We start from the raw sequence: 26,023 nt of genomic DNA, 5'->3' as shown, positions 1-26,023 counted from the left end.
CAGACATTGGGAAGAGTATGTGCTGTGGTGAGCGCTGTGAATTATGTAAGACTGATGAATCACAGACCTGTACCCCTGAAACAAATAATACACTGTACGTTAATAAAAAAAAAAATAAAAGGAAAAAATGCATTTGGCTCTGGAAAGCACAACAGAAATGGGATATTTAAGCAATGATACTTTATTGTTATTATTTTTTACAATAAACTTTTAGACGTGAAATGTAGAGGGGGACCCAGCTCTCCTGAAGGTTATTTACCACTCTTCATAACACTGCTTGAGAGAACCTGAGTTTGGACTGGCATGAATGCCCTTTCATTTTTGCCCTTGTAGTTCTGTTTGCATGAACAGTTTTGCTCCAGTGAACCAGGGAATACAGTACTGTTTGAAAAAGCACAGCTATTTGACCTAAAAAGCTTCTTGACCTTGTAATGTGCCTATTTGAGTAACAGGTTTTTAAAGTGGCTGATGTCAGCGGTTTTCCTTATACTATTTTATTTCCTAACTATTCCCTATGAGTCTTGACTAGTATAAAGTATCCTAAGAAGAGGTGACATTTTAAAGGATAGATAACATTTCAGTGATTAATACTTTTTGTACAGGCTTAGCTGACAGAATCTTGAAGACGGAAAAGAGAGGAAAAAGAAGGAACGGAGGAGGAAGTGATGAATACAGAGAGCATAAGAGCAAAAGGGGTCAGTTATTACAGGTGGTCCTTTGAAAGGGGAAGCTTGGATTAGATCAGTAATGAGAAGTATTCATTCCTACTTTTGTGTTAGTGGAAGTGAAAGAATGTGTAATTATGAGAAAATAGTGCTTTCTACATTTCAAATTATTTGAAAACGGGGCTGTGATCCCATTGAGATCACATATTATAAGCACTTTTTTTCATGTTACTATTCATCTTTTATTTATCACTTGCTGGAGTTATTCTCAGTTAAAGGAAAGCTTCAAAGAGTAACCAAGGGGATCATCCAGCCAAGCAGGTTGGATGAGATTTCATAATATCTGGGATTATGGGTTACTTAAACCAGCATAATGTGTTCTGGGAGCGGTAGCATTAGTCCAAGGAAATCATGCCTGACAGGTATATTCTTTGCAAATGTCTTGACAACAGTTATACACTAACCAGTATTTTTTTTTTTTGGTCGGTTTTATTTATCACTGTTCTTTGTGTTTTGCTAATATTAATGCATTTAATCCTCCTAACAGTTTCATGCAAATGAAGAACCTGAGGTTTAGAGAATAGAACTAGTGGTAGTGGTACAGCTCAGATTTGAATCCAGGCAATGCTACTGCAAGTTCTGGTGACTCAACTTGTGATAAGATGTAGGTAATAAAAAATAAGATATAAAATTGATTCACTTCTCATCACGTAGCTTTTAGCAAGACCTCTTCATTTTTTTTTTTTTTTTTTAAGATTTTATTCATTTAGTTGAGAGAGAGAGCATGAGTGGGGGTGGGCAGGGCGGGTCAGAGGGAGAAGCAGACTCAGGGAGGGAGTCTGATGGGGGGTCTCGATCCCAGCACTCTGGGATCATGACCTGAGCCGACCTGACTTAACCGACTGAGCCACCCAGGCGCCCCAGCCTCTTCGTTCTTGAGTTCTTTCTTAATTGGTTGTCCTTCATCAGATTGTTTTGCTCCCACCCCTCTGAGAAAGGCTCCTAGATGCTGTATTCAGAGTTTGGTTTGAGAAGCTTTGCCCATTTCCTTTTGTCTTTTCTTTTCTTTTCTGTTTTTTTTTTTTTTTTTTTTTTTTTTTAAGATTTTATTTATGTGAGACAGAGCAAGCTGAGGAGGGAGCCTGACATGGGGTTTGATCCCAGGACCCTGAGATCATGACCTGAACTGAAGGCAGATCCTTAACCAACTGAGCCACCCAGGCACCCCTGGCCGTTCCCTTTTACTAGAATGACATCTTGGCTGGGTATAATATTATTATTTTTTAAAGAAATATTATTTGTCCGAGAGAGAGAGCACAAGCAGGGGGAGAGGCAGAGGAAGAAGCAGACTCCCTGCTGAGCAAGGAGCCTGATGCAGGACTCGATCCCAGCACCCTGGGATCATGACCTGAGTTGAAGGCAGATGCTTAACCAATTGAGCCACTCAGGTGTCCTTGGGTATAATATTCTTGAATATTTCTATGAGGAGGTCTGTGCCAGCCAGATATTGGCAGTGATTTCCTTTTAATCTCCTTGGGGTACCTTAAGTATTCTTTCCTTATCCAGTAAGGGATTGAATGAATTTAATTCCCTGTCTCATTTTCCTGGAACATAGTGCTCTCATTAAATCTGTAGATTATTTTCTCACTTTCCAGGAATTGTGTGTGTGTGTGTCTATATATATGTATAAAACTTTGAACATATTTTCAGTTACCTTAGTTGAATTTTTTACCTCAGGATACATGTATGCTTATGTTAGAAGTTCTGAAGTCCATAAACTTTTTTTTTTTATTATGTTATGTTAATCACTATACATTACATAATTAGTTTTTGATGTAGTTTTTTATTATGTTAATCACCATACATTACATCATTAGTTTTTAACGTAGTGAAGTCCATAAACTCTTTATTCCCATCATTTTGTTGTGGTAATATGTTATCTTTGAATTATTTCATTGAATATTCTCTTTTTTTAGCTGTCCTGAGGTTTGTTTTTATTATTTTGTTTTAGATTGTTTTTTAAGTGCTTTTTTGTGGGAAAGCGATGGAGGAGGGGAATGAATACAGCCTAAACTAAAAATTTAAAAACATAAATCATTTGGAGTAGAAAGCATACAGAGAGGTTTCTGACTTTAAGTTTATACTAAGGCCTTTTAAGTTATAAAATGTTGAGCTGTTGCTGACAGTGGAAAATCTTGAGAGGGTAGGAATATACAAAAGAAGTGACAGGTAGGGGCACCTGGGTGGCTCGGTTGGTTAAGCGACTGCCTTCGGCTCAGGTCATGATCCTGGAGTCCCGGGATCGAGTCCCGCATCGGGCTCCCTGCTTGGCGGGGAGTCTGCTTCTCCCTCTGACCCTCCTTCCTCTCATGCTCTCTGTCTCTCATTCTCTCTCTCAAATAAATAAATAAAATCTTTAAAAAAAAAAAAGAAGTGACAGATAAGTTTATGTGGATATTTGTGCTCAATGCCTTGAATTTAAGGTATCATTTGTGCTGCTCTTCATTTTGCATCTTTGACAGATACTGTCCAATGAATAAACAAGATTAGTAGTGAACTACACATTTAAAGCACAAAATACAGGTATATGGAAATCTCAAAGGAACAGATTATAGAAAAACAAGTATTTGTCTATAAAAGCAAATGTTTTCTGGGCATCTTACATTTTAGTTTTAGGTTCCAACAGTAATTTTTTCTTTATTTGCAACAAAACAATGCCTTTAAAAATAAAACTACTTTCATTACTGTATGTATAATCTTACAATGTGAAGCCCTCGAATTTTATATATGGTTTTTTTAATAGATATTTTTCTCCATTACAGTGTTCACAATAATGTTTCAACTCAGAGTAACAGCTCCCAACAGGTGAGATCATACTAAGCTTCTAAACACTAGAATACTAGTTAATTATGACAAATAGTGGTATTATTAATTGTATTTTCATAGTGGTGTAACTTTGGGACGGTTTTGTGCGTTTTCTTTTTTTTAATCTGTAAAGTAGATAATGAAACCCTCTGTTATTATCTGAGATGTTGTAAATAGAATAGGTGCTCTATAGAACATTTTCTGTTCCTGTAAATCCTATTTAATGAATAAGATATTAATATTTAGTTAGATTATTATCTATCTCTGAGGTAGTACATAACATTCAAGCATTTGTTTGCACTATGTTGATAGTATTCCATTTTAATGTTCTGTTTATTGGTGAAGAAATCTTTTATCTAGGCAAAATAGATGATTTTTATAATTTTATAATCCACAGGCTTGGGGTGTGAGATCTACTCTGCCTGGGATTCCTTCTGTTCCCTCTGGTCCTGTGCTGGCAGAGATAGAGAATCTTCCAAGGAATCCTGGATTAGACCAGCATGACAGGAAATGGTTTGTTAACTCCTTAAACTGGAATAAAATGTTGCTTGCTTAATGGTATTCTAAATTCCCAACCACGATCTTAGAAGACTTTAAATATGATTGAAAGCAAATTATTCATATTTGTAAGCTGAACAGAAACATATTATTAAACAGTCATACTGGGTTTGGGAAAATAAAGGATATGTATGAAGAAGGGAATGCAATTATTTAATTGAAGAAATCAGATATCTCTCCTTATTTTGGTTAGCATGATTGGAAGTGGTGGGTGGTTCTCTGTTGAAAAGGACTTCAATGCTAGTCAGTAGAACCTTTTTTCAGATCAATAAGGAAAATAAGTTCATCATATGTTATTCCACACAACGTAATGCTAGTGCTTTGGATGTGTTTTTTCATTAAAAACTGAAGATAAGCCAAAAGGGAAACAAGATTATAATCTAAAAAAAATATTTTAATGCTTTTGGGGGATGGAGAGATAATCTGATGACAGAGAAGGTACTTTGTTTAGATTTCCAGGGTCTTTTTTTAAACATTCATAATTAGTACACAAATATGAATACTTTGTGGCTTATTGGAGTGTAATCAGTAGGGTTCATCATTTCCCAAATAAGTGTATGTGGCTTGGAGGGAATTATTTGGTTGAATGGTCATGTTGGTTGCATCTGTTCAAATTGTGTGTCTATGAAATGAACTTTGATAATTCATAGGATTTTTCTCTTTTTCTCTTGCTCTTAGTTTGTTTAGTCCCTGAAATCTAATGAGTTTCTGTGGTGATCTCAAGGTTTTGGTCAGCTTTCTGTGCAACCAGTTCTTCCTTCATGGTGGTGGGTCAACAGTGGTTGGTGATTATTTTCAGTCTTTGCTATGAAATTGTTTTTCACTGTTATTTTGGCTTAACTAACTTGCAAGATGCTTTGCTGTTTCGTGGTTGGGCGTATTTTTACTTCAGTTCCAAATAACTTGATTAATTTCTAAGATTGAGGGATTTTTTTTTTCTTTACCATTTTTTTCTTTTCCTTTTACCTGAGAGTGTGGTAGAGGGGTACTTTGTGTGTGTGCGCGCATGTGGGCACACACTTAAAGTATGAACAGTGAGGCTTCTAAATATCAAATTTAGTCTTTATTTTTTTAAGCCATTAAAGAGTTTCTTCAGTTTCTTACTGTAAACACAGCTCCAGTAAGCAGCTATGTTTTATGGCCTTGATGTTACCACCAAATCCTATTGGCAAGGAAACCAGACTTCACCTATAAAAGAACTCCCTTAGTACATGCTTACCTTTTATATTAATATGGAATGAGAATCTGGGAGGGGGTTTGCGTACTATATTATGACACTAAATCTTTATTGAGTTTTATAATTTTAATGGGCACATATTTAAATCTATTTAATTTGATTTATTAGGCACTCCGTAGTTCCTTTGACACAGCCTTTAAAAGAGACAATACTGAATCTGAGAGTATTTAATTTTAGGGAAAATGGAAAATTTGGAACTATGTGTCCTTCCATTATATACTTTTGCTGAGACCTCCTTTGCGGAAATGGAGTAAAATGGTGATCCTGAAAACCTGATGAGCCTCAGTGTGTGTCAGCAGTGGCATGGAACTGAATATAGAACTGTTCTGTCTTGGAGCCAGTGGATTCCCTAGCCTGAATTTAAAGTGCATTCTATATTTCACTTTTTGTTTCTGCATGCTTTTATTATTATTAATGCTCTTAAATGAATATAAAACAGTCCTCCTTTAGAAAGTGATAAGTTAATAAAATTTGGAAATGCTCCCAAGGTTTGAACAATTGGGCAGAATAACAGACTATTATCAGGTAGATAACTTCTAACCATTTTAATCTAAACCTACTTCACGTTCAGTTCTTTAGCTTTCTCTCAGTGGTGTCTTCTAAATGACACCATTATTTCAGTGAATGATTTGGTTTATCAATAATGTAGAATTATCTGATATTTAGAGTATCACCTTTGGAGAAACAATTTATGTATTACATCCATTAAACCATTTATAAACAACAACAAAAACAAAACTGAATAATATTTGGGAAATCTTGCATATATCAGGGACAATATAAACCTAACTTAATTTCCTAAATTTTCAGAGACCATATATTGAGGGTCATGAATTTTATGGGCTAGATCTGATGAACGAATTATATATCTGTTGAAGAAAAGATGATGATTTTATTGTAAAAAAAGCATTCAAGTTTGTTCTGAAAAATCCTTTTAGTTAATTTCAGTTTCCTTAAGGAAAAAAAGATGAGGATTCATGTTTTAGTTGAGTTAGAAAAATACTGTATTTAAAAATTTATCCTTAGACATCTTTTATAATTGGGTTGATTTTTTTTCTTTATAATTATCTTAAATATGTGCTGCCCTTTTTGCTGTGTTGCAAAACCTTGATTTTCTGAACTGTGACAAATGTTTCTTTCTACTGGAGGATCTAATTATTTCTCACCAGGAACTGCTTGTATGCATGCTTCACTCTCATAGTTCTGTAGGCCTATTCTATAGCACTGTGTGATAAGGGTATCTTACTATACTTACTAAACTGTTCCTTGGAGGGGCTTACAATTTCATCACATTATCTGTACCTGTTGAATTTGATTCTGAGGTCCTGTGAACTTTGATTATAGAAGGAACAATGATTCTCCATTGTTAATTGGAAACATTGACGTAAAATTACATTGCCTCTGAAGGTAGCTTTTTGTTTTTTGTTTTTTTAATGTTCTTTCTGAATTTTGTTTCCTGGATTTCAGTTCTGTGAAATCACTTAATTTGGGGAATAATTTTCATAGTTGCTCTTTTCTGTATGTGCCTTTGTCCATAATGTAGAAGTGTCCTTTTAAATACTTGAATTAAATTAGATCATAAATATTTTTTCCTTCTCATTAGAACTTCAAACAATATTTTTAACTTTGATTTTGGTACCAACATCAGGGACAGATAGAGTATTTTGTTCTCTGTGAAATTTCCTCGTTATTTAATTCACTTAACTGACTCTAATTACTTACTCATATTTCCATATTGAGCTTTTCCACTACATATAACTTTGTGGATTCTACCCCCCCACCCCCATTCTTGTAAGTCATTGCATGGAGTAGATGTCAATAACTACTCATAGCAGTGGTGCATGCTGGTCACACTGCCTTTCTCCTTTATTACCTCTTACACATCCATTTTCTCCTATTCCTGTTGACTAACTGTGCTCCCCTCCCACTCCCCAACCATCCAGGCTCTCTGCTGCCAGTGACTGCTGTCAACGTGGTGGAAACCAGTGGAACACAAGGGCCTTGTCCCCACCCCAGCCTGCACATAGAAACTACACTGACTTTGTCCATGAGCACAATGTGAAGAATGCAGGAGTCCATCATGGTGTTCATTTTCCTGGCCATGCAGCCATGACTGAGATATGAGTGTTAAGCCCGTTAGACACTGGGACTCTTTGTCATGCAAGTTGATGGTATACATTTTCCGTACATAGAGGATTGATCACGTTAGGAGAATTTGGCAGAAATTACTTTATATTGAGTCACTACCTGTGTAGTGTTGTTTGTAATTGAATTCTTCTGTGAAAGGAAAAAGAATGTGAAGAAAGCTGTATGCCATCAATGATAATGACAATGCTTTTGTATTGAAAGGGTATGTATATATCATTGTAATTTTGGAAAGGTTTTTCATGATTTTAACATGTTAATACATCACTCAGAAGATGTCTCAGGAGAAGGTTTGTGTTTGTGTAAAAGCTGCCTGTTATCCTCTCATCCCATGCCATCCAAATAGATTGAGGTGAAAAGAATAAGACACACTAATCACAAGTGAGAAGGAAGCATAGTCCAGGCACGATGTATCAGCCTTTGGTGATATGATACTTTGATAAAGCCTGCTTTTCTATACCATTTTTAATACTTCTACAGTGACCCATGCCTTAATTTCAGTTAAGTGCCTAAGATTCTATAGTCATAATAAATGTAATTTTTAATTAAAAGCACTTTTACTTTTTAACAAGTATTTTAATTTACCGAAAGTAATGTGATTCATGTAAAGAGATAAACCTAAATGGTTACTTTTGCATGATTAACTAGTTAACTAGTGGTTAACTAAATTTAGTTACATTACTAATGAATGGTTGTACAAAATGGAAAATGTATTTACTTTTGTCTTTTCATTTTCTCTTTTTCATCTTATGCATCTGGTAGATTTCCCAGGTTTGCAGCAGCCTCGTAATCTAGCCTTGTACAACCTTTAGTAAAGCCCAAACCATATCGCTTTCAAATGGATTGGTTATATTACTATTTTGGTCCCTTATGAACTTCGAATGTAGTCATCTAAACTCTTTGATTTAATTCATAAAGGCAGATTATCTGGAAAAAGTACATTTCTAATGTAATGGGAACTGATACAAGGGAAGCATTTCTTTTGCCTTTCTGTAGTTTTTAGAAATTTTAACAAACCTTAAAACTATGTATATGGTAATTTGAAGATATATTATAGTCTGAGAATTCATAATAATAATCAAGATAATGAAACTTTATTATAAACAACCTAACCCATATATCATCCTGTTTACTTCTGAGGTTGGTCTAATCCCTCTCTGCTAGATACAGGTTTCAGAGGGCTTTATTACTGGACTGTTGGTTGCAAATAGAATACAACTTGTCATGAGAAAATAGAAGTAAGCAAAATTAAGTAAGATCTAGGAATGAAATTTATAGACAGGTTTCAGTCTGTGATTTTATCACCAACTTTTTTTTTTAAGATTTTATTTATTTGACAGAGCGTGCGTGTGCCCGTGCACAAGCAGGGGGAGCGGCAGGCAGAGGGAGAGGGAGAAGCTGGCTCCCTGCTGAGCAGAGAACCAGATCTGGGCTCAGTCCCAGGACACTGGGATCATGACCTGAGCCGAAGGCAGACGCTTAACCGACTGAGCCACCCACACACCCCTATCACAATTGTTTTAAGGAGACAGAAGCTCAAAGTATTCTTTAGCACATCCTGTAAATATGAACAGGTCCATATCTTAAATAACCCAGCTCCCTCCCTAAGTCTTATCATCATAAAGCATGCTTAAAAATGGCCGCTAATGTATATCCTTCAGAGTTGTTTTAGACTTTACATAGCTCAGATTATAATTGTCAGGTATTATTGATGGTGATTTTTTTCTTTAAAGCAGGGAATTTGCATCATAACATTTTAGCACAAAAACTCTGGTTTGTGTCATTCAGGAAAAGATTCATGGGTGTGAATATGATTAAGAAATGACTGTTTCTGTAATAGAAACCAAAGAAGTATAATAATAAAGCTTTTTAGGTCTTTAGAAAGTCCCAAGGTTTGACTTTTTTGTACCCCAAAATTAATCTTGAAATCTGAAGATTAGGCTGCTGAACAATGCCTTATATATATATATCTTAGCAGAATCTTAACTTCAGGAAATAGGGAAGGATTGTAATAGAGTAATAGAGTAAGATCTTCAGTTTACATTGAAAGTGGTCATTTCTATACTAGAATTTGAGTTAATCAGTACTGTTATATTTAAGTGATGGAAGAATCATATCATGATTATTCTTTCTTTGAAAACCTTGTTATATTATAGTTCATTTGTAAAGTCCTGATGATAGAAACTAGATTGGAGGGATGGTAGGGAGAGAAGGCAGTGCGCAGGGGGTGGGGGAAGTAGAAGGCTAAGACTGAATGGTAGTAGAATCAAATCTGTTTATTTTTTACAAGTTTCTCTATGATCTAGGATTTCATATCAAATATTGTGACTATTCTTGCTACTGATATTTTCAAGATATACATGTTTCCAGAGCTATGAAGAATAATCCTAAATTAAATAATTCGTCACCAACTTATTTATATTCTGCATTTTATTATGCTTAAAGGGTAAGTGGTCATACATTCTAGATTAGGGAACTAATATTCTCCAGAAGTACCTTACTTGGTCACTATCCTTCTGATCAGATGGAGCCAACAGCACAGAACTCCAGGACCATGTGATTCAACTTCAGTGTTTTGCTTAATTTTATTTAACATAATTAATTTTAACATCTTGAATTAGGTTGGTTATGTTTCATCTGTACTTTTATAGACAGAGAACCTTACAGAAACACAGCAAAGCTAGTGATCTTTACATTTTCACACATGAACATAAACAAACTCTTATGATAATTATTTCTTTTGATGGTAAAAGCACTTCAAAGGCTTTTACCTGTCTGAGTATAGTCTAACCCTTTTGACCTTGATAGGGTAATCATATATATACTTTTAAATGGATTTGCAGAGAAAAACAAACTTTATTTGTCCTGTGGTGTATATGTCTGTGTTTGAAAAAATAACTAGTACACAAACATTTGTGGATTTTTTTTTTTTTTTTAAGATTTTATTTATTTGAGAGAGAAGAGCACAAGCGGGGGAGAGAGGCCGAGGGAGAGGGAGCAGCAGACTCCCTGCTGAGCAGGGAGCCTGATGCTATGTGATGCCAGCTTGATCCCAGGACCCCGGGATCATGACTTGAGCCGAAGGCAGACACTTAACCAATTGAGCCACCCAGGCGCCCCTTACACAAACATTCTAAGATTTTAATATCATCAGCATAATTCAAATCTTTTTTTAGGGGGACTTCTAAAATTTATTTAAAGTACTGACCCAGGAAATATTGTTAATAACCCTTGGGTGAATCTTTGTCTAGGATGTAAAAGACGTGTCAGAATATAAAAATGAAGTGAAGGGCAGGCAGACAGCTTGTTTCATGAGATAAAACAATGAACTGGACCTTAATTATGGTAGTTTCTTTTATTTACTAGATTTTTGCATATTTACTTGGTTGATATGCTAATGTTATTTTGATTAATAGTCTTGCTTTATCACTTTTATGTATCCTGATGTCATGCATTTCATCTTTCCATCTTGCCAAAACAGGAAGATAGATGAAGGGGGTGGTGGAAAGGAGTGGAGGATTACGGTGTCTTGGGTTTCAGGAGGAATATAAGACTGTTGTGATGACTGGCCTCATAGGAATGAGAAGACTAATCCTCAGCTTTGATCCCTTTATTATGTGTTCACAGGAGTAAACTGAAAAAGTGGGGAGATGGTTGTCCATATTAGTGCAGCATGTACTGATGGTGGGAGCAGTAATCATTTGAACCATGGTACTTTAACTGTTTTGGTTGGAGCATATGCTTCATTTCTAAACCATAGTTCATTGCTTGAAAGGCCATTATTTTGTGTGTGTTAGGCTTTGAATATTGGGTCTGAAAATAGTAATATTAAGTTGCATTAATTTATTTTATATCCTTGGTATATAGAGCTTACCATATGGATTTGCAAAAATAAAATCCAATAACACTTAAACTCTTTACCACCACATACTTCCTTCTGGTATTTTAACATAAATTATACCACATCATCAGAATTCCAGAATTGTCAATGGTTCCATGTGAGATGCTTCTACATAAGGATAGAATTTGAAGATAACTTCTGGGGTGGGGAAACCTCTGTGTGTGTGTCTCTGTGTGTCTCTCTCTGTATGCTTTTGTCTCAGTATAAAATGTGATTTGTCAGATTCTTTCTGTTTATTATGAATCTTACAGTATTTTTTCTCAGCTCCCCACCACCCCTTTTTTTTTCAGTTTTATACCTTTATTTGTAACAATCAGCGATTAGTTCTCAGCCACATTAACTGTAGATTTTTGAAAACAGTGACAGGTACAGAGGTGACCACTGTGTAGAGCTTGTTTGGTGAATCTTCATCCTCATTACATTTTTTGGACAATTGCACCCAGATACGGTATGGAACATTCCTTATTCCTTTGGCCCTGACAGCTTTGTTGAGCCTGGTGTCAATGTACACATCTGGAGTTCCATCTCCTTCATGGCAAATTTTCAGATCTGTTTGAGTGCCCGAGGGCCACACTTCTTGAAACCCACTCCATGGATCTACTTGTGAATGTTGGTGTATTCTCTGGTCACTGCCTTGTTGATGGCAGAACGGCCTTTCTTCTCATCACTCTTCTTTGTGGGAGCCATTTTGCCAGGCCCTTGTTGGAAAGCTCAGCTCCCTTTTTAAAAGAACATAGAAATTTCTCATCTTTGTTCATATAAATTAGCTTTTTACTTTAGTCATGTGAAATCATTGTGAGAACTTTATTTCACCCGCTTGACATTAACTTTGGTGATAGAAATACTAGGGCAATGAAGCATGTCACTTTCACTGGAATATGTGTTATATAACTTCATTTCTTCAATTCTTGCTACTGTGTACATTTTAGCTGCTTTAAGCATGTGGGGTTGGTGGGGAATATATTAGCCTTCTTGGAGAATTAATAAAGAGAAGAGAAAATTTCAAAAGAAATTGGTGAAAGAAAAAAAATTTTCTGTGGCTTTTTTAATGATATATTTTTATTTTTATACTGAAGCAGAAAAACAAGTGCTCCTGTTTTTCCTGAAGGAATTGTTCTCACAGTTTTTTATTATTAGATAATTACCTAAGCTTTTGTGTTCCTAACAACAAGCTGTGGCCTTAATTCTAGGTGATGGTGCTCGAGTGAACTTTTACATTTTGTTCCTGAGAGCTGGCCAACATTTTGTGTATATTGGCACAGAGAGTAGATATCTGACTTGGAGAACAACATTCTCCAGGAGTGTGACTGAAGACTTCCTTAGTGGTGTAATAAACCTATACCTCCTCCTCTTAAAAACAGGTTTAACAGCTGCAGATCTAATTTTTTATGCTTAAAGGAATTCTCATTTGTTTTGTTTTTAAGTAATTTTAATAAAGAAGAAATGAGCTATACCCAGTGTATGGTTAGGATTTGTGAGAAGTTGGAGATTCTTTAATAAGTGTCTGGTCTATTGACTAATAACTGATTATTGTTAATATTAATATTAGGGGTGGGTGGAGAAAAAAAAGAATGAAAGGTAAGAGATGATAATAGGAAGACAGTTGATGGCCTGATTTGTCTTGTGAAATTGGTTAGAGCAGTATCCAGAGAAATTATAGAAAACATCCCAGGATGTAAAATACCACTAGAATATGTACAATTACATAGAAGAATTTTCTATAACAAAGCTGTGTTTGTAGCCCAGCTATTAGCTTCAGGGATTATTTAATTATAAACTGTAGGAGTTCAGGGGCGCCTGGGTGGCTCAGTTGGTTAAGCGACTGCCTTCGGCTCAGGTCATGATCCCAAGGGTCCTGGGATCAAGTCCCACATCGGGCTCCCTGCTCAGCAGGGAGTCTGCTTCTCCCTCTGACCCTCCCCCCTCTCATGCTCTCTCTCTATCTCATTGTCTCTCAAATAAATAAATAAAATCTTTAAAAAAAATAGTTTAAACTGTAGGAGTTCAGAGATAAGAACTACATTCAACAACTTAAATTAATTCTTTCTGGGAATGCCAACATCAAAACCTTTGGAAGTCTTTAGAAAGACTTGGGGAGATTTGGGAACTTTAGAATATCCTAGTTATCACTTTAAGTGGAGCTTACCAGGTATGTTAGAGCAATAGCAGTTAAAAGTATTTGTGTGGTATGGAAAGGCATTGGAGATCAGTGCTGAGGAGTTTCGATTTGGTAAGGAGGCCTGGGGCAATCATTGCAAATTTTTAAGTTAAAGATTGGGGAGCCTTGTACTGATAGCTGCTTTTTATTTTTTATTTATTTATTTATTTATTTTGATTTTATTTATTTATTTGAGAGAGAGAGAATGAGAGACAGAGAGCACGAGAAGGAGGAGGGTCAGAGGGAGAAGCAGACTCCCTGCTGAGCAGGGAGCCCGATGCGGGACTCGATCCCAGGACTCCAGGATCATGACCTGAGCCGAAGGCAGTCGCTTAACCAACTGAGCCACCCAGGCGCCCTGATAGCTGCTTTTTAAATTCATCTCATTACTTGTTGAATATCTACCAGAGCACCTCCTTATTCCTCACTTCTTTACACACAGTCATTTATAATTATTCCTTTGTACATACCCTCACATTTCTTGACCCTTCTCCTGTTGTACACCTCTAGTTAAATCCTGGATTCAATCCTGGTTAAATCCAGCTATGTCTACGGTACATGTAGATGGACAATGTAAAATGCAACATTGTTGAATGGTCTCACTTTAAATTTTGGCCCCTGAGCTCAAGTAGGTCTTTAGTGCTGCCTGAAATCCTGTCACATTTCCTTAAACACTCTGATGTGATGCTGGCAGGAATTTCTCTTCTTTCAAACTTCCACCACTTCCACGCTTCTCACTCCTCACTGTCCATTAATGACCTTCCTTCCTACTTTATTGAGCAAAGAAGCAACCAAAAGAGATCTTCAGTATATTCCCATCATCTTCTCAATTAATCATCATCTTCTCAATTAAGTTATTTCCATTTGGTCATATATACTCTGCTTTTCCTGCTGTTCACTAGCTTAACTATCCATTCTTTTATTTAAAGCCTACCTCTTGGGACGCCTGGGTGGCTCAGTCACTTACGCGTGTGCCTTCCGCTTGAGTCATGATCCTGGGATCGAGTCCCACGTCAGGCTCTCTGCTCAGTGGGGAGTCTGCTTGTCCCTCCCCCCTGCTCACTCGCGCTCTCTCAAATAAATAAAATCTTAAAAAAATAAAAAAAAAATGAAGCCTACCTCTTCACTTGTCTACTAGATCTTGACTCCTAGCTACTCAGTAACATCATTTCAGCAATTCTCCCTTCTTGTGCTATAGCATCATTTTCCCCTGGATTATTCTGGAATATTCTCATCAGCACAGAAATTGGAATATTCTCATCAGCACAGAAACAGTCTGTGATACCTAACATCATTAAAGGAGAAACCCTCTCTTGAATCTGCCTCCCTTTTTGGCTATTCCATTTCTTTGTTCCACTTATACCAAACTCCTTGCCATGAAAGAATTGTCTATACTGTCTCCTCTTTCTTCTCATTCTATTTTGAACCCATTCTAATCAGACTTTGCCAACTAAGCTGCTATGTATGATTGTGCAGGTTGTGTATGCACAAGAGTGCCACATTCAAGAGGACAATGATCACATATTTGTGACTGGTTTTCCAGCAGGTGGCACTAAATTTCTTGTTCTCATGAAAGCATAATACATGACAGTTTTGTAAGAGATGGAAGTGTCTTCAGGAGGGGCATTGCTTAAATCTGTGTAAAGGTTGTGCATGGTCTAGTAGTGTTAACGCTACCACTCCACTAAAATAGCCTTTGTTAGTTCACAAATGACCACATTTCTAATCCCACATCAATCTTCAGTCAAGTTAGCATTGAAAACAGTTGCTTATTTCCTTCTTCATGAAATGTTTCCTTCACTTAGCATAGGGACACCACTCTCTCGTCTTCTATCCCACTAGCCATCATTTTTAGACCCTTTTTTAGTTTCTCCTTATCTCCCTAGCCCCCTAAAGATCGTCTTAGGACCTTTTCTGTAATAACTAATTTCCTTGGAATGGTTTTAGATGCTATTTATACACTGGTAATTTTTCATTTTATATCCTCAGCCTGGACTGCTTCATTTTCAGAGTTAATATCCAACTACCTATATGACATCACTACTTAGATATCTAATATAGGCATCTTATTTTTTTTTTTTTAAGATTTTATTTATTTATTTGAGAGAGAGAGAATGAGAGAGAACACATGAGAGGGGATAGGGTCGGAGGGCAAAGCAGACTCCCTGCCGAGCAGGGAGCCCGATGCGGGACTCGATCCCGGGACTCCAGGATCATGACCTGAGCCGAAGGCAGTCGCTTAACCAACTAAGCCACCCAGGCGCCCTAGGCATCTTAATTTTTAAAAACTTTTTATTTTGAAATAATTTTAGGCTTATAAGAAGTTCAAAGATCATGCAGAGAGCTCTCACACCCTCCCTTTAGCTTTCCCTAATGTTAACATACTACGTAGCCATGGTACAATGGGACTGTTATCAAAAGAAAGAAATTAGCATTGGTACAGTGCCACCAACTAAGCTATGGACTTTATTCAGATTTCACCAGTCTTTCCACAAATGTTCCAGGATCTGATCTAGTCCCTTTCTGTCTGTGATCTTCAGGTTTTGATGACTTTTTGAAGAGTATTGGTCTAGATACCTTGTAGAATGGTCTTCCAGTTTGAGTATATGTGATGTTTTTCCATGATTAGATTGAGGCCATGGGTTTTGGGGGGAAAATAACACAGAGGTGATATTGGAACATCTCAAATTTAGTATGTTCAAAGTTGGACTCCTTATTCGGTTTTTCTCATCTCTGCTGTTTTTCCTAGCTCAGTAATTTGTTTTTCCTGTTGGCAGGTCAGTGTGTCTCAGACTCCACTTCCAGAACTACTGAATCAGAGACTCTGGAGATGAGGCCTGACAATCTGTTTTAATGCTCTCTTACAGATTCTGATGCATAGTAAAGTTTGAGAAGCACTGGCTTAGATCATAGCCTCTAATAATTATCTTGATTCCTCTTTGTCTCTACTCATCAGTCAGTAAGTTCTTTCCATTCTTCAAAATATATCCAGAATCGGGGTGCGTGGGTGGCTCAGTTGGTTAAGTGTCTGACTTCGGCTCAGGTCATGATCCCAGGGTCCTGGGATCGAGCCCCACTTCAGATTCCCTGCTCACTGGAGAGTCTGCTTCTCCCTCTTGTCCCTCTACCCCCCCCCATGTGTGTGCTCTCTCTCTCTCAAAAATAAAATCTTTTATACACACACACACACACACACATATCCAGAATCCACTACATGTCACCATCTGTACTGCTCCCACCCTGTTTCTTTCTTTTTTAAGTTTTTATTTTAATTCCAGTTAGTCAGCTGTGCAGTGTTATATTAGTTTCAGGTGTATAACATAGTGATTCATGCTTCCAAACATCACCCAGTGGTCATCATGATAAGTATACTATTTAATCCCTATCACCTATTTCACCCACCTCCCCTCTGGTGTCCATCAGTTTGTTCTCTATAATTAAAGAGTCTGTTTCTTGGTTTGTCTCTCTTTTTTCCCCATTTACTTGTTTGTTTTGTTTCTTAAATTCAACATATGAGTGCAAGGGTATGGTATTTGCCTTTCTCTAACTTATTTTGCTTAGCATTATTCTCTGTAGCTCAGCTCCATCTATGTTGTTGCAAATCGCAAGATTTCATTCTTTTATGGCTGAATAATATTCCTCTGTGTGTGTGTGTGTGTGTGTATAGATCTATATATCATATTTTCTTTATCCATTCTTCAATTGTTGGACATTTGGGCTGCTTCCATATCTTAGCTATTGTAAATAATACTGCTATAAACATAAATGTGCATGTATCTCTTTGAATTACTGTTTTTGTATTCTTTGGGTAAATACTCAGTACTGTGATTGCTGGATTGTAGGGTAGTTCTATTTTTAACTTTTTGAGGAACCTCCATACTGTTTTCCACAGTGGCTGTACCAGTTTGTATTCCCGCCAACAGTGCACAAGGGTTCTTTTTTCTCCACATCCTCACCAATACCTGTTGTGATTTTAGCCGTTCTGACAGGTGTAAAATGGTATGTCATTGTAGTCTTGATTTGAATTTCCCTGATGGTAAGTGATGATGAACATCTTTTCATGTGTTTATTGGCCATCTGGATGTCTACTTTGGAGAAATGTCTGTTCGTGTCTTTTGACCATTTTTTAATTGGATTATTCATTTTTTTGGGTGTTGAGTTATTATAAGTTCTTTATATATTTTGGATGTTAACCCTTTATCAGATATGTCATTTGCAAATATCTTCTCCCATAGCATAGGTTGCCTTTTAGTTTTGTTGATTATTTCCTTTGCTATGCGGAAGCTTTTTATTTTGTAGTGCCAGTAGTTTATTTTTGCCTTTTTTTTTTTTAAGATTTTATTTATTTATTTGAGACAGAATGAGAGAGAGAGAGCACGTGAGAGGGGGGAGGGTCAGAGGCAGAAGCAGGCTCCCTGCCGAGCAGGGAGCCCGATGCGGGACTCGATCCAGGGACTCCAGGATCATGACCTGAGCCGAAGGCAAGTCGCTTAACCAACTGAGCCACCCAGGCGCCCCTATTTTTGCTTTTGTATCCCTTGCCTCAGGAGACATATCTAGAAAAACGTTGCTACAGCCAGTGTCAAAGAGGTGCTGCTTTTGTTCTTTTCTAGGGTTTTTTTATGATTTCAGGTCTCACACTTAGGTCTTTAATACATTTTGAATTTATTTTTGTGTATGGTGTAAGACAGTAGTCCAGATTCTTTCTTTTGCATGTTGCTGTCCAGTTTTCCCAAAACCGTTTGTTGAAAGGACTGTCCTTTTCCCATTGCATGTTCCTTCCCTGCTTTGTCGAAGATTAAGTGTCCATATAGTTGTGGGTTTATTTCTGAGTTTTTTATTCTGTTCCATTAACTATGTGTCCATTTTTGTGTCAGTACCATACTATTTTGATTACTAAAGCTTTGTAATACAACTTGAAGTCTTACCCTGTGTCAGTTTATTATCATCCCTTATTTCTTATCTGGTCTTCCAGCCATTGCCCTGGGTCCTCTACTCTCTCATATTCCCCTTAGCAGCCATGGTGATTGTCATTCCTCTGCTTAGGTGTTACAGAGGTCCTCATCTCACACAGACCAAAACCCCAAATCCTCATATTGACAAAAACATGATTTTTCCTATACTTTATCATCTATCAGCCTTGACCTTGTTTGCTGCCTATAAAGACTTGCTCAAATATACCAGGTGTGTTCCCTCTCAGGATCTTCGTATTTTTACCTCCACATGAATATTCTTCCCTTGAATCTCTTCAGGTTCATTCTCACACCTTAAGTTTCTTATCAGAGAAACCTTTCTCACCTCTCTGTAAAATAATCATGCCCCCCTCCCTTGTCATTCCCTTATCCCCTTTACCCTGCTTCATTTTTTCTCACATCACTTCATCTTACATTATATGTTTACTTGTTTGTCATCTCTGTATTTGTCAATAGAATGTAAGCTTCATCAAAGGAGAACATTTATTTTTACTCCCCTATCCCCAGAGCATTGCCTGGCTTGGCACTCAAATATTAGTTGATCAAATGAATGAACAAATGCCAAGCACATCTTGGCATATTTGGTGATGCAGAAGTGGTCAAAATGCTGTCCCTGGCTTCAAGAAATTTACATTCAGATTGTGGAGATAGACAGTTTTATAAATAACTGATGTAAGTGCGAAGTCATTAGGCAGGTAAGGTCATGGAAGAGTAAAAGGTTGAAGTTAAGAAGGCTTCCTGACATTTGCATCAAATTTTGAGGAATACTTAAGAGCATTGGATGAATTAATCATTACAGGCTAAGAGAGCTACAGCAGAAGAAGATTTTAACAGTAGCAGAGTCAAAGGGAATCATTCCTGGATAATGAATTTGGGTAATGAGTACAGAATTCATGGGGATGCATAGTAATAATGATAGCTGATATTTGAGTACTTCTGTGCCTGGCATTCATTGTTCTGGAGGTATAGCAGTAAATATTACTCCAGCAAAACATTATTCCTTATAGGACTCTGTAAGGTATTTAGGCTAATGAAGAAATTGAGGCACAGTAAGGATATAACTTCTCCAAAGTTACATTGCCAGTACGCGTGGTAAGGCTGGGCCTCAAAGTCAGCTTGGTCCTGGAACCTAGAATGATACCCACTGTACCAACTCCATACATTGTAAAGCTTGGTGGAGCCTAGATTGTGGAAAGTAAAAAAGAATGTAATAGTAACTTTCTTTCTTTCTTTTTTTTTTTTTTAAGATTTTATTTGACACAGCGAGAGAGCACAAGCAGGGGGAGGGGCAGAGGGAGAAGCAGGCTCCCCACTGAGCAGGGAGCCCGATGCAGGGCTCGATCCCAGGACCCTGAGATCATGACCTGAGCTGAAGGCAGATGCTTAACCAACTGAGCCACCCAGGCGCCCCTAATAGTAACTTTCTAAAGAGGTGCAAAGAATGAATGTCATTGGTGGAAGGCTAGATGATTGAAGTATGCTGCATCCATACTATGTAACTGGATAAAGAATGAGGAATATTCCCCATGTGCTTGGTTATTGAGTATGTCAGTAATACATTGTTGAGTTACAAACTCAAGTGGAGTACCTGGGGTACATTTTCATTTTTATAAAATTCATCAAACCATGTATATATTTCTTAAGTGCATAGGAAGTGAACCTGGAAAGATAAATGGAATTTTCAGAGAGTGGGGATAGGGAGACACTGTTTTTGTTGTTTGATTTTTGTTTTTTTTTTTAGCTAGCATCTACTATAAATATGTAAAAACAAATTAAAATGCCCCAACATGTAGTGGGAAATAAGACAGACTGCTTCAGGTAAGTGTCCATGAAAAAGAAGATGGATAGAAGAGGTAATGTCCTTATATATATTCCTTCATACATACTTGACAAATGGATGCTAGGACATTGCCAAAAGCCACGGATTGAAAATGTCATGTCTAACTATATTTTTTAAAAACTTTTTGTGTATACAACCCGTCGGTTTTTAGTATATTCACAAAGGTGTACAATCATTACCAGTATAATTCCAGAGAAATTATCCCCAAAGAAACCCCTTACCCCCCAAAGAAACCCCTTACCCATTAGCATTTACTGCCTGTTCTCCCCTCCCCACCAAGTCCTGGCAAACACTAATCTTTCTGTCTCTATAAAATTTGCTCATTCTGGAAATGTCCCATAAATAGAATCATATAATATGTGATGTTTTTCCTCTGCCTTCTTTCACTTAGCATAGTGTTTTTCAGATTTATCCATGTTGGAGTGCCTGGCTAGTTTAGTCAGTAGAGCATGTGACTTTTTTTTTTTTTTTTAAAGATTTTATTTTTATTTGAGAGAGAGAGAGCATGAGTCAGGGCAAGGGACAGAAGGACAAGCAGACTCCCCACTGAGCGTGGAGCCTGACATAGGGCTCATTCCCAGGACTCTGAGATCATGACCTGAACTGAAATCAAGAGTCAGAAGCTTAGCTGACTGAGCCACCCAGGTGCCCTGATGTAGGGTTGTGAGTTCAAGCACTGCATTGGGTGTAGAACTTACTTAAATTAAAAAAAAATTATGTTATAGCATTTATAAGTATTTGATTCCTTTTAATGGTTTAATATATTCCCTTGTATGATACATAATCTTTTATTTGTTCATCAGTTGATGGGCCTTGGGTTTCTACTTTTTGGCTATTGTCAGTACTGTTCGCAGCACTCAGGTACAGGGGTTTTTTGTTTTTATGAACACGCGTTTTTAGTTCTTTTGGATATATTGATAGGAGTGTAATTGCTGGGTCTGTGGTAACTGTGTTTAACATCTTGAGGAATGTTAAAATTGTTTTCCAGAGTGGCTGCACCATTTTATATTTTCACCAGCAACTTTGTTACCTTTTTCATTATAGTCATCCTGATTGTTTTGAGGGTGGTAGGTAGCTCATTGTGGCTTTGAGTTGCATTTTCAGGGGGCTATTGATGTTAGGTATTTTTTAATATGCATATTGGCAATTTGCATATCTTTTTTGGAGAAATGTCTAATAACATCCTTTGCCCATTTTCAAAATTGGGTATAAGTAATCTTTTATTTCTTTATCAGTAGCATCTGAAATTCTTTTTATTTGAGCTCCTTTTTCTCTGGAGGCGTGTCTTTATTTAGTCTTTTCATAGAACATTTTACTTTACTTTTGTGGCACATTATGTGTTTGTCCCTACCTATGTGAAGCAGATTGTACAGAATGGAAAGAAGGCACAGTGACAGCTCTTAACACCAGGATGATTAGTTATTTCTCTGTTTTAGAGAGATAAAGTAAAAAGATTAAGTTAACAGTATTTATGTTTTGTAGTTCACATCTTTATGAGTTGGGGTGCTCAGGGTTGAGTTATTTGCTTTTAGAAATTAAACTTTTTATTCTCTCTTTTGACTTTTGCTTACTTGTTGTAATCCCATATCTGTTTGCAAGTTTCAATGGGGCAGTTAAATAAATCTTTCTGGATGAAGGCACAATAAGAATGTTCCATTTAAATGACCTACATATTTCCCTAGGGAAGAAAAGAGTGGGTGTAGTGAGTTTATGTCAGCAGTTATTGAGAGCATTGTGTGCCGGGTTCATTGGTGTTTTATTTTCTCTTGCTGTGTAACAAATACAAGAAAAGAGAGAGATAAATCCTGAAGTGGCTTTGGCAAACCTGTCAGTCAGGAGAGGTATTTTATCTGATGTTACCTATGAAAACTTCAGTAACAGCACACAAGAATATGGCATAAATGGCCTGCATTACATCACAGCTTGTTCTAAAATGCAAGGGTGTGACAGTGAGCAAGGAAATGATTGTTCACCCTTCAAGTCTTTATAACTTGAATGTATCAGCCACAGCTTTATTGAAGATGAGTTTTAATGAATCCTACTTTTTTTTTTTTTTTTTGGTTTTGTTTTGAGATAGAAAGTGGTTGGAAGAGAAACAGTTGCTGGTATCTTCCACAGTAGATGTTCTTTTAATACCTCTCCTTTTGTACTCATTCTGTTCTCACCCTCTCATGTGTGCTTTCTCCCCCATTCCTCCCCCTTCTTCTTTCCCCCTCACTCCTTACCCCTCACTACCTCTTACTCCCTCTTTTCCCATCTTCCCACTTTGTTTAGTTTGAAAAGAAATATATTGAGAGTCAGAATGAATGGAATAAGTTGTTTTTGTGTGTCTCCCGACCTGATGATAATGTTTTTATATTAAAAAGTTACCACCTTCCTTTTTTCTCCCCAATACTAAGCATTTAAAGTTGTTGAGATTTCCTTAGGATTTTCATCATGCTTAAAAGGTAGACTCCCTACTGGGTACATGTCAAAATTAATAACTTAGTAATTCAGTGACTAGTTAAGTATCTACTGTGTGTAGGCACTGTCTCCTACATTCTGGAAATGAAGTAGTGACCAAGACAAGTTCCTATCCTTATGACATACATTGCAGTGAAGGAGGCTGATAATAAATATAAGATACAGATGCCGTAATTTCAAATAATAACAGATGCTATGAAGAAAAGAAGGTCATGTCATAGTAAGTGACTGCAGGGTGAGGGGTAGGCCTTTGAAGAAATAACCTTAGTTGAGATAGGAGTGGTATAAGGAGTCAGCCATACAGAGAAGGAGGAGTATCTCAGGCAGATATAACAGCTAATAGAGAGGCCTTTGAGTTGATTTTTGAGGAGTCTGTATAGTGGATTTTAAGTGAGAATGGGATAAGCAATAACATTCTCTTACATGTTCCCAAGGCTGTTACCACATTCAGAGAGTCAAATACAGTATGCTACTGTTACCTACTCTATGCTGTCCATATTCAAGTTTGCTGATTGTCCTAAAACTGTTTTATAGTGACTGCTTTGATCCAGTTCAGAATTATACATTAACATTTTGTTTTTTCTTGAGTGTCTTAATCTGCAGCAGTTCCTCAGCCTCTCTATCTTTCACAGCATTTGCATTCTTAAGTAGTACATGTTCATTGTTTCATAGACTGTCCCTAATTTGGATTTAATCAATTGTTTCTTCATGATTCCATTCAGTTTATGCACTTCTGTCAAGAAAAATGCGATGTTATCTATACAGATGTGATATATCTGTGGCACATCACATCAGAGGGCACTTGATGCTGCTTTGTCCATTACTGATAGTGTTGATTTTAGATTACTTGGTTTAGGGGTTGTTTATCAGATTTTTCTACTATATTGGTTAGCTTTTTTGTAATTAAAAAATGACTGAATGCTTTGTGTAAATATTCTGTCTCCCAGTAAACTTTCACCTAGTGGTGAAAATTAGTTACTGTGATTGTTATAAAATGGTGATTTGCTATCATTCTACACTACTTAGTTTGTTGATATTCTACAAGAAGAACTTTTTCTTATCTATTTATACATGGATTCATGGATTCTTTCATTCATTGTGTTATGTAGTTCATGACTATTTTTATTCCTTTGATAGTGAAACTATCCCAAATCTGACCAGTGAGAACCCCGTCAAACTACATCCTATACCAGTTCCTATGTCCCTCTCACTTTCTGAGAACTTTTTTAGTTTTTGGTATAAGAGCTTCCACACTCATCTTGTACTTCCCTTGCCTTAGCCCTGAAATCAGCCTTTTTTTTAAGAGCCTGATTCCTTTTAGTTAAAATAGTATTTAACATTCAAGATCTGGGCATTAGATATGTTCATTGCTCCTGTAAATGTCATTGCTTCTAGACTTAATAGACAGAGTTAAAAAATCAGTATGTTTAAATCATAAATTCATACTGATACTCTAATCCCAGTCCAATACCCAGGGTTCTTCTTTGCCTCCCCAGTTCCTTATTTCTGTCTCCCTTCTCTCCTAGTGAGAAACCTAACTACCAGTAGTATACTGATTCCTTTTTTTGAGACATCCTTAAATAGCTTCAGAATTGCTGTACCCATACCACTGTCAAAAAACAAATCTAAAGTTCAGTATTTCCCCACAGTTCTCTTCAGACTGAGAGTAAATAAAATACTAAGCTTAAAATTTACTTGGAGTGGTTCCTTTTTCTTCTATGTAATTATGGTATTCATTTGGTAGTAAATACATTTTGATTTTTCTAGATGTTGCTAGATTCCTCTTCATTGGAGATGAAGTATATTTTTTTTTCCTTACAGCTTTATTGAGGTACATTTGATGCACAGTGAAGTACATTTATGCAAAGTGATAAGTTTTGGCACGTATACACCTGTGATATCAACACAATCAAGATTAATGATGGATATGTTCAATGTAGTTTTTTTAATTAATTAATTAATTTTTTAAAAAAGATTTTATTTATTTATTTGAGAGAGAATGAGAGAGAGCACATGAGAGGGGGGAGGGTCAGAGGCAGAAGCAGACTCCCTGCCGAGCAGGGAGCCCGATGCGGGACTCGATTCTGGGACTCCAGGATCATGACCTGAGCCGAAGGCAGTCGCTTAACCAACTGAGCCACCCAGGCGCCCTGTAGTTTTTTTTTTTTAATTCCTCTTGTTATGAGTGTATTTTTGTATGTTTAAGAGCCATTTCTTTCTGTGAATGGAGTCTTATTTGTAGCATCCTCTGCCTTTTCAAGCAGGGCTGTTCACTTTTTTCATCTTTAAGAGGTTTTTAATGTATATTGGGGATATTAACTATATAATATCAGTAACTTATATAATAATGTAATGTCAGTAATGCATCTATGTAATATCAGTATCTCAGATCCACTTAGAACTACTTTGGTATAAGGTATGAATAATGAATCTAGTTTGTTTCCAAATGGTTCTCCTGTTACGTCAACACTCCTTTTTAAAAAATTCTACTGGAACAACTGAATGTTCATATAGAAAAGAATGAAATTGGACCCCTGCCTCACACCGTGTAAAAAAATGAACTTCAAATTGATCATAGACCTAAAATTAATAGCTAGAGGTATAGAAGTCTTAGAGGAGAACACAGGAGTAAATCTTTGTGGACCCAGTAGTAGTTTTTTAGATATGTCACCAAAAGCACCTGTGATAAAAAAAAAATTGGAATTCATCAAACATTAAAACTTGTGTGTTTCCAAGGATGCTGTCAAGAAAGTGAAAAGACAGCCCATGAAAAGGGAGAAAATATTTATAAGTTTTCTTGAGTTCTCTGGAATGACTTAATTTTTTCCCTACTCCAAAATTAGGTTTTAACTTTCTATAGTCTTTCTAATCAATGACAACTTGTTCATCTGTTCCATTCCCTTCAAATTTCTCTCTCCTCCCCCCCTTTTTTTTTCTTGTAAGTGAATGTGATTTTGTGTCCTTATGTTGTCACTTTGGAGTGATTTTATGAGAAAGTGATTTTATGAGAAATTTAATTTCCTGGTTTTTTTTTTCTTTAAAGATTTTTTATTTATTTATTAGAGAGCGAGCGAGAGAGAAACAGCATGAGAGAGGAGAGGGTCAGAGGGAGAAGCAGGCTCCCCGCTGAGCCGGGAGCCTGATGTGGGACTCAATCCCAGGACCCTGGGATCATGACCTGAGCCGAAGGCAGTCGCTTAACCAACTGAGCCACCCAG

The 26,023-nt window shown here is 36.8% G+C and overlaps 1 protein-coding gene across 4 annotated transcripts in view; it reads left to right on the top strand.

Annotated features, from left to right (window-relative positions):
* EPB41L5 (erythrocyte membrane protein band 4.1 like 5) overlaps window positions 1–26,023 on the top strand; it is a 143,116-nt gene that overhangs the window by 70,847 nt on the left and 46,246 nt on the right. For all 4 annotated transcript variants that reach the window (XM_064586415.1, XM_064586414.1, XM_064586416.1 and 1 more), the window contains 2 exons: window positions 3,488–3,530; window positions 3,928–4,043. In XM_064586415.1, coding sequence (XP_064442485.1) covers window positions 3,488–3,530; window positions 3,928–4,043 — 159 coding nt within the window. The remainder of the gene's footprint in view (window positions 1–3,487; window positions 3,531–3,927; window positions 4,044–26,023) is intronic.

Source organism: Mirounga angustirostris, unplaced genomic scaffold (genome assembly GCF_029215605.1).
Source record: "Mirounga angustirostris isolate CCGP_5_RB_7025 unplaced genomic scaffold, mMirAng1.0.hap1 SCAF_3, whole genome shotgun sequence".
Taxonomy (NCBI): Eukaryota; Metazoa; Chordata; class Mammalia; order Carnivora; family Phocidae; genus Mirounga; species Mirounga angustirostris.
The sequence above is the reverse complement of the archived record's forward strand: the minus strand, read 5'-3'. Positions and strand labels throughout refer to the sequence as shown.